The 16,681-nt window shown below is 40.3% G+C and overlaps 1 protein-coding gene across 6 annotated transcripts in view; it reads right to left on the reverse strand.

The window, feature by feature from the left end:
- Znf608 (zinc finger protein 608) overlaps positions 1–16,681 on the reverse strand; it is a 104,828-nt gene that overhangs the window by 54,933 nt on the left and 33,214 nt on the right. For all 6 annotated transcript variants that reach the window (XM_071612224.1, XM_071612221.1, XM_071612222.1 and 3 more), the window contains one exon: positions 6,391–6,646. In XM_071612224.1, coding sequence (XP_071468325.1) covers positions 6,391–6,646 — 256 coding nt within the window. The remainder of the gene's footprint in view (positions 1–6,390; positions 6,647–16,681) is intronic.

Consider the following 16,681-nt stretch of genomic DNA (forward strand, 5'->3'; position numbering starts at 1 on the left):
CAAGTTCAATGTGGTGAGACACTGTCTCAAAATAAATATTTTTAAAAAGGGCTGGGCACATAGTTCAGTGGTGCAGCACCTGCCTAGTATGCATGAAGCTCTGGGTTCAATCCCCAGTACCACAGCGGGGAAAAAGTTAGCTATAATATCAACCAACAGAAAGGGCTAACGACATGCCTTTATATGGAGAGTTTGAAAGTTCTTGCTGCATCTCTTAACACCCAATGTCACCTTACCAACATACACACCCCAAATGAACCAGAAACTAAATGTTTGGCCTAAAGTCAGTAAGCTGAATCCTACTTTAGAGCAGCACATTTTTCACACTGGCAAGAGGTAAAGTGACCATGTGTGTTGTTGCTGTGCAGCGAAACACATTCACTCATGCTACCCAAACTTTGGCCACATCACCTCATTGGGAAAGCACAAAACAAGTAGTGTCAGGAGTAAAGCAGAACAAACCAGGAAAATGGCCCAAAGCCCACGAAACCTCTACCATCCTTTTCCTCTCCTTCATTCAATAGGTCTTTATGGTCTACTGTATGCCCACGTGAAGACCCACTCTCCATTTATACTGTCAAAAGCTGAAAATATTTTCATTAATCTTAAAAAAGAAAATACTTCAGTGCATTTTGTTGTTGTGTATTATGTATCCTTAAAGGTTGTATTTTTATTTAAAAAGTGTTTGCTGGCACTGGTGTGCGCCTATAGTCTCAGCTACTCGGGTGGCTGAGGCAAGAGGAACACTTGAGCCCAGGAGTTTGAGGTCAGCCTGGCCAGCATGGCAGAAACCCTGTCTTAAGGAAAAAGAAGCAAGGAAGGAAGGAAAGAAATCCACCACTGTGGTCCAGCAAACACGCAGATCTGATTTTTCAACTTGGTGTGCCTTTTCCATTGGCAAAGTGGGCAGTAAATGTGCTGTTTGGAAGGACATGGCCACCTTTGGGCTGCGCTGCCACCAGTGATATATCAATCCACTCTCTTATGGGCAAACCCCACTGCAAGGTGGCCCGGGGAAGGTAAGAGAGAAGTTGATGGCCCATATACTGGGTAGGACTAACTAGTAGTTTTTTTCAGTCCCTCAAAACCTCTGTGGCATTCTGGTAAGAATCCAGACTGGACCCCTTTTCCTGTTATCACAGTGATAAAACTATGCTCATCTTAAACAAAGTTACCTGTTGAATGGGGGCTGATTTACCCCCAGTTAGCACTTACAGAGAGCACCAACCATTGGCCATCTCAAAGCTCCCCATAGCGTGTGGTTATGATAATCCCTAATGTGAGGTGTAATGAAATACACAAGTTAACACTGTTCAACTTACTCCCTTTGTGAGTCAAAGTTGAATTTATAAAATCCCAGAGATATAAATAATACCTCGCTCTGAACAATTATTGCACAAACTCCATGCTTAGTTGCTGAAAACACAAACTCAGCCTGGATTAATGTTTAATCTCTACTCAAGGTAATCAAAATTTTAAAAAGAAATGTTTTATTTGAAGTAATAAGATTGTAAGTAAATACTGCAGAACAGGAATGACAATACCATATGGTAAATCCATCCTCAATTACATAGGATCATTTGCCTTTTAATAAATTAGTTTAAAACTCCCTTATACTACACAGTTATAACTTTGGAGATAGAAAAGAAACAGAAGACTTTTAAGGACATCTCTAGTGGTTCAAAAAAGAACCATTTATTTCTCCAGTTAATTACCTTTAAAACATTAATTCCCCAAATCACTTTTCTTTTCTTGGAAGCTGAACACATAGAACACCACGTGAGGAACGTCCTATGAGGTGGCAAACCTCCCTCCTCTCACACCTGGTGCCAAGTCTTCCCATTAAAATCACATTCCCTACCCTAAGTTGCCATTTGAATTTCCATCATCCCCTCTGAAAACTCCCCCTGATTCTCAGAGTTCAATTCTTTTTTGCTATCTTAACCACTTCCCTTACTAGTATGGGTTTCTAAACTACTTCAAAAATCATGCAGCAGAGACCACACAGAAATGAAACTATCGTGTCTGGCTCATTGGAGAAATCAACAGTAAGGACCATCCCCACCACATTAATAAATTAGATAGATTGGTATCAATTAGTGACTCAAGATGCCCCTCAAATCTTCTGTGGCATTCACCTTGAGGTTTAAGGCTGGACCCTCTTTCTCAATGGTCATTAGACAACCAGGCTCATCTGCCACACTTTAGCATCTTGACTGGCATTACCTACTCTGTGGTAAATAAGCAGGTGACCTGACCATTTTATACTTTGGAACATGAAGCAATAATATATGTGATTTCCTTAAAGGGAAAGAAACAGATGGTCAAGGAACTTGCAGACGGCTCAGCTTTCCACCTTGACCTGAGACTGTAGTTCTCAACTGTGTTTCAACATTAGAGTGACCTGGGACGGTTCGGATAAAACACCATTGCCAGGTCACCAAACCCACTAGTGAAATGCTGTGGTGGCACCTGGACGTCTGCATGTTTTTAAAGCTCCCCAGGTAATTCAAAGGCACAGTAGTGAGAACCACTGTCCCATAACCTATAGATGTCTGAAGGGCCATCACTGGCAAATGCCAGGTTTCTTTCCCTCACTTCTTTTTCTTCAGTAGCTTTGCCTAATCATTAAGAGATTAGAGGGGATGGGAATGATACTGTCAGAGCAGGGGTAAAAGACCATCATTAACAATGGACTATAGACTTAGTTGAACCAAGAATATTCTTGGTTATGTCCCCCCAAGAAATATGAGTCAATAAAATACAAAAAGACAACACATTCACAAGAGCTAAAAAGCCAAGTTCAACACATATGCATTTATACACACTGCACTATATACCATGCTTTTTTCTTTCTCAAAAAAAAAAAGAAAGAAAATCAAACAAATAATTATACATAGTCATGTGTGTCCCAAATGTCAGGAATGAAATGCTGAGGAAATTCTTTCCAACATCTGTGAGTAATTTTGTACAATACATCATTGCTCCTATGCATTCACCTTAAAGAAAGATCAGAGTAGAAAAACCAAACATCTAAATGTAGTAATAGTTTTGCTCTCCTATTAAGCATGGTCTGAAACTCACTAATTTTTTCCAGAGGGAACTTCACTAGTAATTCTTTATTTCAGAACACAATTTAGTTCTTACAGACAAGCAGGACTTCATGTACTGGCAATAACAAGGGGTGGGGGTGTTCAAAGATTGTGAGTAAAAGAACCATCCTCTAGTGAGGAATTCCAAGCACAAGGAACAATTAAGTGTTAAATAGGGATTTCACATTCCAGTCTCACTATTCCCCACCACAGCCAAGAAAACCATGAGAATATTCAACATTCCCCAAAGACTTTCAATATGAACTCTTAAGATTCCAGGACCTTAAAATACACACACATATACAACTTTCACACACATGAATGCACATAACAAATTAGGTTTGTGCAAAAAACACTACCAGTTATACAATGCCCTCGATGTAAAAACACCAGGGAAGGGATTTTACCCAGCTCAATCTACAGAACATTAGTCAAAGCACCTGACAGTTTTATAAGAGCTCCACTCGAAGCTCTTTGTTTAGTGAAACTTCATACTACCAAACTATTGTATCTTACTTTTCACTCTCTTTTCCCCAAAAACGACGTCTTTAAGCTCTGCCAAATAACTGGCTCCAAATGTATTTGTTCTATGTCTGTTTTTCCCAAAAGGGAAAATTTAATGGTCAAGTGGGCTTCATTTTTAAGTTGGTACAAGGCTTTAAATACACTGTACTGAGAAAAGAATGCAAATGGAATGCTCTAGAAAATGGTTGCACATTAAACACACATCTTATATCCCAGGCAGTCACCAAGATGAGCTCTTAAATTCTATGGAGTCATGTTTAGTTTTATTCAGCAAAAATTTCTCTGTTAACATCTCTAGCTCCTTATTATCATCATGGAAAACATCCATACATCCCCAAATCCTGGAAAATGTGGGTCAGTAAAGAGAAATTGAGAGCTGCCCAAGGTTCTGCTACGTACGGTGCCTGAAAGCCCTCCGAGGCTGGGTCCACCATATGAATGAACAAAAGACATCCACAGAGACAGACTGAAGACAGCATATAAAAGTAGGTACATCAGAATCAGGAGACTGACTTTTCAGAGGACAGTATGGAATGGTGAGGCTTTATATATATCATTATCAAATAATAGTAATCATACCTCGGCTCTTCAAACATATGACTAGAGTATCAGAATTCGGCTTCAACTCACGCACTGCTACAGTTTTAAAGACAGACTGTATTTTTCTAAATAATCCTATCTTTTATTAGAGGTTAAGGTTAAAAGTTGAAACTAAACAGACTTCTAAGCAAACTAAAAAACAACCCAAGCTGTCCCAGAAAGTTTGTGGCTAATTTTACAACATCACCCAGTGAGGTCACACTGCAGGAACTCAGTCCTAGCCCACAGTTAAATAAATAAAATCATGAAAAGCACTGAACTGATGAGCCTAAGTCACAGCTAAGAAATGGGGAGACAGCACTTCACTCCAGTGAGCAATTATCCAGGTACAAGAAAAGCTGACTTCAAGTGTATGGAAGTTAATTCCTGGCTCCTTCCAAATCTGTTTTGTGTCCCTGAAAAAGCTGCACCTAATTAACTATGATCTTACTCATGTCCCAACTCCTTTTCTATACTTTTCACACTGAAGAATCCTTCTGAAACCCTTTCCCACCACTTCTGCTCCAGGGAAAAATCCAAGAGAAGGCAAAACTGTGCACAACTCAGGGAAAGGTGACCAGACAGAAGCTTGCCCTGGCGCTTGGGGGAGGGGTGCCTAAATAGACAAGCAAGCTAAGAACAATTTAATTCTGGCTCCTCTTACCATCAATTCCTCCCAATGTGGTTTCACAGTATTGTTTTAAATTGGTTCCCAGAATGTCTAAAAAACCCCAATTAAAAATATAATGAGGGAGAAGATGAAAAACCCCAAAATTTCTAAAGCCAAAAGTAAATTTTAACCATCACTTCCATGTAAGCAAACAAGAAAGCACACCATAGCTACTATTTTCATTTCCTTTTCTTGTGTAATTAAGTCTTTTTCTCTCTTTCTGGCACTGTCCACAACAATTTTTTTTTATCTAATTATGAAACATATCATACAAGAGTAATGTAATAAGTAGAATTCAAAGCCTTATCGAAAAATTTTTGTTTTTTCTATCTTGAAACAGCTTGAGCTACTTCTTGCCCAGCAATTACTTCCCCCACCTACTCCCCACTCCCACCCACTCAGTCTCTTTCACATATATTCTATCTTCTCCCTTTGAATTTTGGCCCTCAAATTTTTTTGCCTTGATTCGGGGGAACCTAATGAATGATTTTGAAGTCTCGGACACTTCTTGTTACTCTCATCTCGATTTTTAATCTTACAAATGACAGTGATTCGCAACTGCCAACCCCTTTAAACTTGACCGGTTTATCTTAAATGGGGAAAAAAAAGTGCCCCCAGTTCTTCATTTTCCTTTGTTCCCTTTGGTGTACTCTGTGATGTACTTCTTCCTTATATTCCTCTACCTATTCTGAAGGAATCAGGGTGGCTTCTCAATCCTTGGCAATTGGTTTTTAGTATTTGTTGGCCTGTTAATGACATAAGCCATCTGAAATACCCTGTACCTGATGACCATGTGCTATGAGACGTGGCCAACTCTAATGTGGATCCACTACCAGTGTGGCACATGCTCTGATTTATATTTCCAATAGCAATGACACATCAATCCATTTCTCTTGTACCTTGTTTCCCTCATGACTAATGGACTGCACTTGCCAAATGGCTTACTGAGTTAAGGGGCAGGAAAGGTCTCATGTCTCTGGCCACAGAAGAAATGACTGGCTCAACTAGGGTGTATGCCTTTGACCTTGGCTCCATTAGCTCTGAGCACCAACCAGCCACAACCACATCATGACAATGGTCCTCGCTAGGTACAAGAACCTTTGCTCCATCCAGAAGGTAAACATAAGCCTCCATATCACAAAAGCAATCACATCAAGACAGACAGATTGTCTGACACACCAAGACTAAAATGAACATGACATCTATCACCCTTCCTAATTTCCACAATACCTTTTAGGGGAATACCTTTTAGGGTTACCCTGACCCTGATTCTTACATTTCTTCCCTATTAGCACTTCAAGTGGAGAACCACTTTTAGGGGCACCAACTCATCCTGAAGGTAAAAGCATCCATGAACAAGAAGACGAACACAGTTCTTAGGTCAACAAAAATTCAGAGAGCCTTAAAAGCCTCTTTTCTCTCCTCTCTGAATATCACAAAACGAATTCCCCTCACAGATGGACAGAAACACAACAACACAGGGTATAGGGCATAGGAAAATAAAGAAAAATAAATTGTATTTACCTTCTTCTGTTTCATGCCACACGATCCCTTCCAAATTCACACTGGTCCCAGGTTCACAGGGCCCCAGACACTCTGGCTCTGTCACTACTCCAACTTCACACGTATTGACACCCACGGAACGAGTCCGAACCAAAAGCTGTTCAACTGGTGCTGCAATATTGGATGAGGATGGGGGAAAGTAGGAGGGTAGAATCTGAGGCGTGAGACTGCTGGAAATCGGTGGCGGTGGTGCTGGCACTGTGAACAGGGGGTCAACCTGAAAGACAGACAGGCTTACTGCAGAGGCGCTGCATTCCCGAGTTCTTTTCAATGCAATCTGTTTACATCGCTTCTAGAATACATCATCATTCCAAATTCCATTTGCAATTATAATCTACTTTGAGTGTTTTAATGATGCCAAAATATGAAGTAGAATAGAAATGATTATTATATTTTTTCATGCCAAACAAGGTAAACGTAAGAGCGCTAGCTTCCTGAATTACAGCCAGGCCTTTGATGTTCTAAATTCACCAATGAACAACCTGTTTAGTCTCAGTAGATGTGAATGAAAAATGTGTTGCAAAATTAAGACTATTTCCTACTTGTACTGAAATCTTATTTTCAAAATTATATGCTTTTCCAAATGATAAACTCCAATAAATACCAATAAACAATAAGGCCTACATTATTGGACATTTAAGTACAGGAGATGGACCAAAATTGTTTTCAAAGTACTTTATAAACCATAATGAATTAAATCACCACTAAAATAAATTAACTTACTCTGCTGAATATATAAAATATATAAACTTGATTACACACACTGAAACACATAAACTGGATATTATTAGCATGTATTAAACATCAACTCCTAATTAAGTGTTCTATTGCAAAGTTGAGCAGAATTCATAAAAGAGAATAAATGTGTGTGCTCAACTTCAACAGAACATTAGTTCTTCCAGTGCACAAATCCTTTAGTGATTCCACCTGTCAAGATCCCTGATGAATTTAACCAAAGCCCAGCAGCCCTCTTTCTCGATACAGGAAATAAAAATGACAGTCAAGTACAAGATCTTCTGGTGCAAAGATACCTCTTTTGCACCCCCATCCCCAGGAGGTCAACAAAGGAGTAAGTCTAGAAGTCTGGCATGATGAATCAAAGCCTATGTCTATACTAAACAGGCAGATCACCAACCAACCTATTCCTTCTTTTGACCCATTTACAAACTTGGAGCTATTACAGAATAGCTTTGACCCTGGTGACAGGTTCTTGGTTGTGGGAAAAGCTACACAAAACACACCTGTACTAGGACTCCAGATTAATCCTATGTCCTGATGTTGCCCATAGATACGACCTGCATATAAAGGATGACACCTTGCATGCATTATCAGTTGGACTAACAAATCATGCATGTTTAAAAGGACACATAGAAGGTTGTTCTGGTAAAAATGCTATCTTATCTGTTGTTCAGATATATCCCTAGTTACCCTCTGTAGTAACTTGGCTACAGATGTAATATCACAGTCTTTGTTGCTTAAAAAAAGCAATAAAGCAAAACAAAAAGAATATATTCCAAGAGAGTCAGATAAGGAAGTGTGCTCCTAAGTTAAACAGCTGAAGCAGTCAGCTGTGTGGGCTCCTTGTTCAAATGCCTGTAGGAACTACTTCTGCAGTTTGCATTTCACTAAAATGATAAACTGACGTTCACTTGCCTGAGTGATCCAAGCCGAAATAGAACAGCCCTTCACCCATCTGCATGTTAAAGAAACTTAATTTCCTGCTCTCAAAGCTGCCATAAAACTTCTTTTGCTTCATGCATTTTATTGTTATATATTCTTGATCACAGAGTTCAAGAGAGAAAAGCATTTTGCAGTTCAAATCCCAGATATGATGATTTATGATTTTGGGTAAATGCAGCTTAATGTGGATCAAAGTTCGCACTGATAGTTCCTATTTTTAAATGAGGCTGACAAATGAAGAGAGAGGTTCTGAGGCAGGAAATATAAGCAAAGGGGAAAAAAAAAAAAACACATCCAATGTTACCTTGTAGTCTTTATTACAACTAAAAAAAAAGTGTGGGATTAGAATCATTTTTCAGAATTTAAAAAAAGTAAGAAAATTATAATCAGTTCTACTGGCTCCCAAAAACTTCATAATTTGTACAGTTCATTGTAAACTGGCTATAATTCGACACTATGCATATAAACTATAAGGACAAAACAGAACAATATTCTGAAAGTGTTCTTTACATGGCCTGATTCGGAGCCTCCATTAATACCAAGATAACAAATAGAACTAGAGACGAATATGCAAGAAAATGAAATAAAATTAAAAAGAGGTCTTAAGACAGCATCGGCTCCTTGATTTTGGAGATGAAGACACAATGGGGCAATGAATGCTACAGAAGTTAGGGGGCAGGACACGTTGACTCTAGGATTTTGGCCTCCACTCTGATACTAATTAGCTTGTGACCTTGGAGAGTCCCTTAACACCTCTGAAGCCCATTTTCCTCAACCAGAAAATGTATTCCTCAACCTTCTGAAGTTGATAATAAATCCTATCACAACAGTTTCTAGACCAAATCCCTATGTTTATTTGGATATGAATACACCTCCATACTATTCATGATATTTATATAATTTCAAAGATCTAATTTTCTCCTTTAATTCCTCCTCGTCCCTTTTCCTCTTCCTCTTCCTCTTCCTCTTCTTTGACTTCATGCATGCTAAGAACAAGCTCTACCCCAGCCCAAAGATCAGATTTCTGAAGAATCTGGTTGGCTTGAGGGTAGAGCCATGGTATCCTATACGCCTACAAATAAAATAACTGCTTATTATCACTATGCAATCCAAATGTTGGTGATATTATAGATGGAAAATGGGAACCCCATTCAACATGTTTCAAAATGACAATACTAAGGTTCAGAGATGTTGAACTATAAATATTAATATCCTACATGATAATACTCTAAAACTCTCAAACCTGATAGGTAATAATCTTACAGATTCAAATATTTTATTTACCCAAGTGAATTTCTCTTAGTTCTTTCCTGTACTGGCTTTCCTTATGGTAGCTCAAATATACCACTGAGCAAAGGCATTGGATGGGCACCTCTGGTACCTCCTGAGAAGAGGAAATGGAACCCCACCTTCTCCCCGAAGCAAGCCCCTTCTCTTCTTCCTAGGGAGGGAGTGAAGTACAAAGACCACCCATGTGGTCTATGGCAGGCCCCTCTTCTCTAGAGGTCACCAATGGAAAAGAGGTTTGGAGGTGGAGAATTAGAGCTACTACCGGAGTGTTTTATTTGGCAAGTATGCTTTAGAGGTTTGTTTTGGGTACTGGGGATCAAACCCAGGAGCACTTTATCAATTGAGCTACAATCCCCAACCCTTACAGCCCCCAGGCCTATTTATCTTTTTTTTGAGACAGGGTCTTTTTAGGTTGCTGAGGCTGGACTCAGACTTGTGATCCTTCTGCCTCAGCCTTCCAAATCGCTGGAATAACAGGCATGCTCCATCGTGCCTAGCCAGGTTTGCTACTTTTAAAAATGCTCCAATTTTTTTTGCCAGTATTTGAAACATTAGAGAGGGGTCTGAATTTTCATTATATCTTAAAATTAAATTGGATAATGTGCTTTGCTGGGCCATTCCCCGTGGCATCAGCACCAGGGCTGAACTTCAGCCTTCCCATCGACTTGCTCAGCACAGGCAGCTTGAGTTTGTGCTTCCAGCCTTTCCCTGAGACAGTCATAGAATGTTCCACCAAGAAAGTCACCAAGACCAATCTACCCAGCGAGAAAACTGCAGTCCCTATTGTGTAAGGGCAATAAGCCAACACTAGTGACAGTTGGAGTGTGCACAGAGAGTAGCATACTATGAGCAGAAAATTTACAACAGTTCAGTATACACTGGGAGACAAAGAGGCATTAGAGGAAAATAATTCAAAGAATGTGGCCAATTCTTTCTTCCAGGTAATGCCCCCAGTGGAAGATGCCCCCACAAAAAGGTTTCAGTTCTCGGGTATGTCTCAAGGTGTCACTCACCAACCTGCATATACTATATGTGGTATTATATGTAAAGCAGAATTTTAAAGGATGCTCTGTAGTTATTTTTGCCTTTTACGAAAGAGCAACCTGACTGCACCCTGACTTTTCAGGTCACTGGTCCATGAACTGAACCACAATCTCTTCAAACAATGAAGCTCGTTAAGGCAGAGGGTAGCAACAATTTCCACAGGACACCACCCTGACAGAAGGCAGCCTAGTAGATGGTGAACCTGGGATTCAAATCCTGGCCCTATCTCTGCTTGCTGTGTGGGACCCTGAGTAAGTTACTAGACTTGGTGTCTGCATCTAAGAAATGGGAATGATAATAACAGTTACCCTCACTGGGTTGCAGCAAAGACTTAATGAGATAATTCATGCAAAGTGAATGCTCAGCGCAGTGCATAGCTCAGTAAACACTGGCTTTAAAAAAAAAAAAAAAAGGTCCCTGGTCTGATATTACAGTTCCATAACCCTGCACACAACCTTACAAAGCTCTTTTTATATCCTACTATATTTAACATAAATCTATAATCCCCTCCAAATGCATGGTTAAGTGCGGTTAAAGTGTGTTAAAAAGTACAAGAAAAAGGGGCTTAACCCAGAGAAGCTCAGCCTGGGGAAATATTGCTTCTTTCATACACTGGCATCTGGCAGCAGTTGACTGGCTTAATCCACCCCCATTTTATAGTTTTGCAGCAATGATGCGATTGCCACAGAGGTACCGAAGAGTTCTAAACTACTACAAAAATCTCCTTCTACTAATCTGTAACTGCACCTCTTTTCAAGCACTTCGAACCTTATTCCTGCTTACCTAAACTCAATCACACATCCACCCAATAGACAATTATAGCACACGTGCTGTGTGCCAAGCACCACAGAACTTGCTAGAATGAGCTGGCACAAACCAACCAGGTCCCTGCCTTCATGGACTAACTGCTTAGTGAGCAAGACTGTCACACTAACCAAATCATCACATAAACAGATGAAAATTATAGCTGTATGGTAGAACCACATCCATGGGACTGTCCTTGGTCGCCTGAGTGCAAAAAGCAGGGCACTGATAAAAGACAGTGGACATCAGTCTTGAGTTGAAATCCCACCCTGACTATTAGCTGTGTCACCTCAGCAAGCCACCTGATCTCTCTGAGCCTCTGTCTTCATTGACAAAAATGGAGAGAGCATCTACCTATGTGACTACAATGTGAGATCCCACAAATAACCTTAGCTCAGTGCCTGGTACAGTGCAGCATTCAATAAACAGGATCTACAGTATTGTAAATGTTATTATCATTATCACAAATACATTTGAAACCTGAACTAAAAAAAAAAAAAAAACCAGATCAGTGGTATGGTTCAAAAGAGGAGGTTATGGGGCTGGGGTGTGGCTCAGTGGCAGAGCGCTTTGCCTAGCACATGTGAGGCACAGGGTTTAATACTCAACACCACATATAAATAAATAAAATAAAGGTATTATGTCCATCTACAACCAAAATCATTTTTTAAAAAATCTGGTAGAACAAAGTACAATTAAAAAAAGAGAAAGGAGGTTATGGATATCTTTCTGGAGGAGAAACCCTAATATAGTTCTAATCAGATATTCCTCATTTAAAAGTCAGTGAGGCATTATTGATCAAATAATAATAATAACTACAATAAGAGACCAGAATAAAGAACTGGCCAGTTTTAGCTACGGTTTTTTTGTCTGATCTCTTTTCTGTCATCTTGATGAGACACTGATGTAACCCATTAGAGCCCAAAAGAGGAAAGCAGGAATGCAGTCATCTCCAGTAGAAAAGGAAAAAAAAAAAAAAAAAAAAAGACCCATAAGTCTAACAGCTGGTGGTGGCAGCCTGTCAAACTGAGGAAAGTTAATGTCAAGAACAGACGCGCGGCAGTCTCTCACTGTTATTTTTGCATGATTATTCCCAGGTGTTGGAGCACGCTGAGCAGTAGCCTGGCTATTTATCACGCCAGAGAGTCTAAGAGCATGGGAGGGGGGTAGCAGGGAGGACAGAGGGAGGTGGGGAAGAAAAGGTTATTTACACAGATAGCGGCACTTAGTGTGTGCAATCAGAGGGCTGGGGGGGGGGGGGGGGAGTTGGAAATCTGCAGAGGTCCTGGCAATATTTTCTCTGTTCACCTTATTTCAAGGGCTTCCTGAGTGCTGATGAACAAGTACGGCTCCAAAGCTAGAGTGCTGGTGGTGGCAGGTTTTCATCACTGGAGCATTTGACAGTGTCAGCCAGATATGGTTTTCAGTACCCGCAAACTGTCAGCAAATGAGGAGGGGTCTCCAGGGCAGGGCTGGGGAGCGTTCCAGTGGGCATTCCTGCTCCACCTGGATACAACAACAGACATTCAGGTGGCTCTATGGCATGAGACACAGAGTGCTCCTAGGCAGAGGGAGAAGATGGAGTCCAGCACTACAGACAGGCAAGCCTCCTAAATGCAGAGTGATTCCCTGCCTTGGCCAGGTCAGGGCCGAACCCTGCAGGAGGGAGCTGGCCCCGGGTTTCTGCCATCTGTTGCCACAAATCTCCAAACCCATCCTACTATTAACCCTTCAATCCTGAGATTCCCAGATTGTCAACAACCAGAGGGGGAAAGGTGTTTTATTTTGCTCACAGTTAATATTTTTACATTCTATGTGCATTCTGAGTTATGATTACTTCATGTTCACATTTTCTCCATATCCTGGTATTTGGCTATTTTATGAGGTTGCCCACAGTCATCTCTTAATTTAAAAAGCATTAGAGACTGCACTACAGTAGAAGTCACTACTCTTGAGAGGTAACCAGTGCCAGAGTTGCACTTGGCATCTGCCTGACATCACTGCTTCATCAACAAAGCAGGGGAGGCTTAAAAAACTCTTTGCAAGTTAATCAAATATGAATTTCCACCCAACAGACAAACCTGGAACCGCTACATCTGTGGTCATTACTAATCCTGCCTTTCCTAAACATGATACAGACTTTTCAGAACCATGATCAGGGCAATTTATGCTTCACAGTCTGTTGCACAAACAACATGGGGAAATTCTCACTAAGGGTCTAAGGCACCAGAACTCCATCTCCTTTAACTCCCCATCATCCCAATTTTACAGAGGCAGAAACTAAAGATCTAACAGTATGTGCCACTTATCTGAGGAACTGAAACTTAAGGCTAAACCTTCCTGGTTTCAAAGTCCACAGCCTTTCTTGTAAAAATAGTAGTAACAAACACTGGCAGCAGCTACTATTATGCTAGGTGTGGTGGTGCACACCTGTAATCCAGCAACTCCAGAGGCTGAGGCAGGAGGATCTCAAGTTCACAGCTAGTCTCACCAATTTAGCCAGACCCTCAGCAACGTAGCAAGGCCCCGTCCCACAATTTAAAAAAAAAGAGAGAGAGAGAGAGAGAGACTGGGAATGTCATTCAGTGGTAAAATCACCCTGGATTCAATTCTAGTACCAAAACAAACAAGACAAAAACCATCAAGGGATTTTTAACTGTTTTAACACTTAGAATCGTAGGCAGGATTATACTCTGCATTCTGCCATTCTATCTTCACAAGATGGTGAAGAGAAGTATCTTACAGATAAAATAAAGGACACTTGGGAAAAGTTAAGTAACTAGAAAGATGACTGAGGATGCGTTGGCTGAGTCAAATTTTGGGTCTGCACAGTCTAATATCAAAAGTAAACTCTACTGAATGTAAAATAGAACATGATGTGGAAAGAAAACCTTCTCCAAAGGTAATTTCCTACCCTCTTCCGTACGCTGGAAGCCATACTCCTGAATCCATGTTCTTTGCCCACAGTTTGAAACAGTTCATCTCAAGGTTTCCCAGCAAATACTGCATTCCCTTTGGAAACCTCCTTCTAAAGCCCCACTAAAACCAAAGCTCAGGTTTGGTTTTGTTGTTGCTATTGTTTTAAACTCGTCCAATTCTAAAAGCTACAACTACATATATTACGTGGGAATTACATCACTATTTCCATTTTTGCACTACTTGCTGTGAAAACCTACTTTGCCCTAAATAGCAAGTCACCACAGTCTTAATGAATAAAGTGTGGCTCAGGCTTAGCAACTGACCTGCTGGGATGGGCCAGGGCACAGCCAGGGTTGTGGCCTCACAGGGTCAAGATGGATGCTTCCATTTCTAGCCAGGACCTAAGTTCAACAATCCAGCTCCTCATGGTGCTGTGGCGGGGAGGGTGTCACCAACTATTGGTGGTAACCTCAGAGATGTCTCTGTGTACAAGTCACAAAGCAGAGACTCACATGGCCAGCCACATGTGTCAAATATGCTCTGAACAACAGTGACTATTTTTAACTTCATCCTCTAGCCTTGACAGTTTTCAAAGTACAACAGAAGGTACTGAGCACCTAAGACCAAGCATAATTAAAAGACTCCATTCAATGCCTTGGTTTTTTTTTTTTTTGTTGTTGTTGTTGTTGTTTTGAAGCCAAACTAAACCTCCCCTTAAAGACCCTTAATGAGTTGAGTTCACTGCAAAGTGACAGTGGTAGAGGTGGAGCAGATGCAGGGCCAGGGACCTTGAAGACTCTTCCACCAGGGCACATCAGTTGTCACATACTTAGCCTCATTTGTGTTCTCTGAAAGAATCCCATCCCATTGCTGAGCCACAGATACTTAATCTGTCTGAAAGTGCCGCTGACATCTTTCACTGCTCAGAGAGCTGGGTGTGCTTTAAATAGTAGCAGTAAATGATCAGTGTTTTCATATCTTGTTCAAAAGCATTCTCTGATTTCCTCTCATCCTGTTTCCAAAGACACTTAAAACACGAAAATAAGCTACAAAGAAAAGGGACCGTCATAAAGGTACGAGAAAAGCCTGTGTTCTTGGATTAATCCTTTTCATATAAGTCCCTTTGTACAAAGCTGAATTCCTGAAAAGTTTCATACAAATTCCATGTCTATCAATTAGATCTCATTCCTGGGCCCTTAAGAGAAAGAGAGTTCTATGGTAACTCTGGGTATTGCTTAAGGGGCATGCACCTACATTAGCCCATCAATTTCCAATTCTGTGGACAATGCATGTACCTTAGTAGACACTGGCCATTGATAAATGTAGTGCCTGTCTTTGCAGGGCTCCTAACTTCTCCTTGAAGTCACTTTGAATTTGGGGGAAGTCTGAAGGTATCTGACCCTCACCTTTCTGGATACAAACAAGATTTAAAGAGAGGATGAAGGCAGGGACCAGGAAGGAACGAGACCTGTTGAAGGATAATTCCCTTCTTCCTATTCCCCTCAATTAACAGCAATTCTTTACATTATATTAAGAAATCTCACTTGAAATTACAACTAAACTTTTAGACGTTTGAATGATAAACCCGACACATGCTGCCATGACAAATTAAATGACAAGGGTGTGTCTGAGTCACACAGTATGGGAACTAAGGCGGTGTCTTGGAAAGAGTCAAAACCTGCTTTTCTAAAGCATCATGAATCAGCTACAGAAGGGACAATTTTGACTCCCTGACCAGGATACTATCTTGGTAACACATTCCTCCCTGCAAAATAGTAGCATTGCTCACAAAAATTCAACACTATCTGAAAGGCTCAGTATGTACATCTTGTCCTTCTTCCTTCCCTCCCTCCAAAATGCCCATTTGAAATACTGATCCAGTCCATTAAATTAAGGAATGTTTTGAAGCCTTAGTTATTGAGTACAACTTGGTAAAGCTCTCCAACATTTATCACAGGGATAAAACTGTTAAAGGGAGAGAGAAAATCATAGAGCTCCTACATATCTATTTTCAAACATATCTATACACATCTACAAATATGGTTTTTCCATACGCACATAATACTTATTCATATACCTATTCTCAAGTATACTTTATTTTTTAATTTGGTTTTTAAAATCTTTTTTAAAAATTGTTCTTTTTAGACATACACGACAGTATCAAGTATGCTATATTTTATATTATATACATACATATATTTTTTTCAGTTGTCAGTGGACCTTTATTTTATTTATATGTGGTGCTGAGATTCAAACCCAATGCCTTACACATGCTAGGCAAGTGCTCTACCACTGCACCACAACCCCAGCCCATCAGAGATGCACTTTAAAAGACACATTCGTTATTATTACCATGTCTATATAGAAAAGCAATGGAGGGTTTCCTCAAGTGATTTTGTGAACTGAAGTAACTAAAGTCTTAAGAGAACTGAAGTAACTAAAGTCTTATCCCTCTCAGGATAAGGAGCAAAAACAAGAAGATGGGCTATCCCAGTGAGATCTGTCATTCCCTTTA

This window comes from Marmota flaviventris, chromosome 5, assembly GCF_047511675.1.
Source record: "Marmota flaviventris isolate mMarFla1 chromosome 5, mMarFla1.hap1, whole genome shotgun sequence".
Classification (NCBI taxonomy): Eukaryota; Metazoa; Chordata; class Mammalia; order Rodentia; family Sciuridae; genus Marmota; species Marmota flaviventris.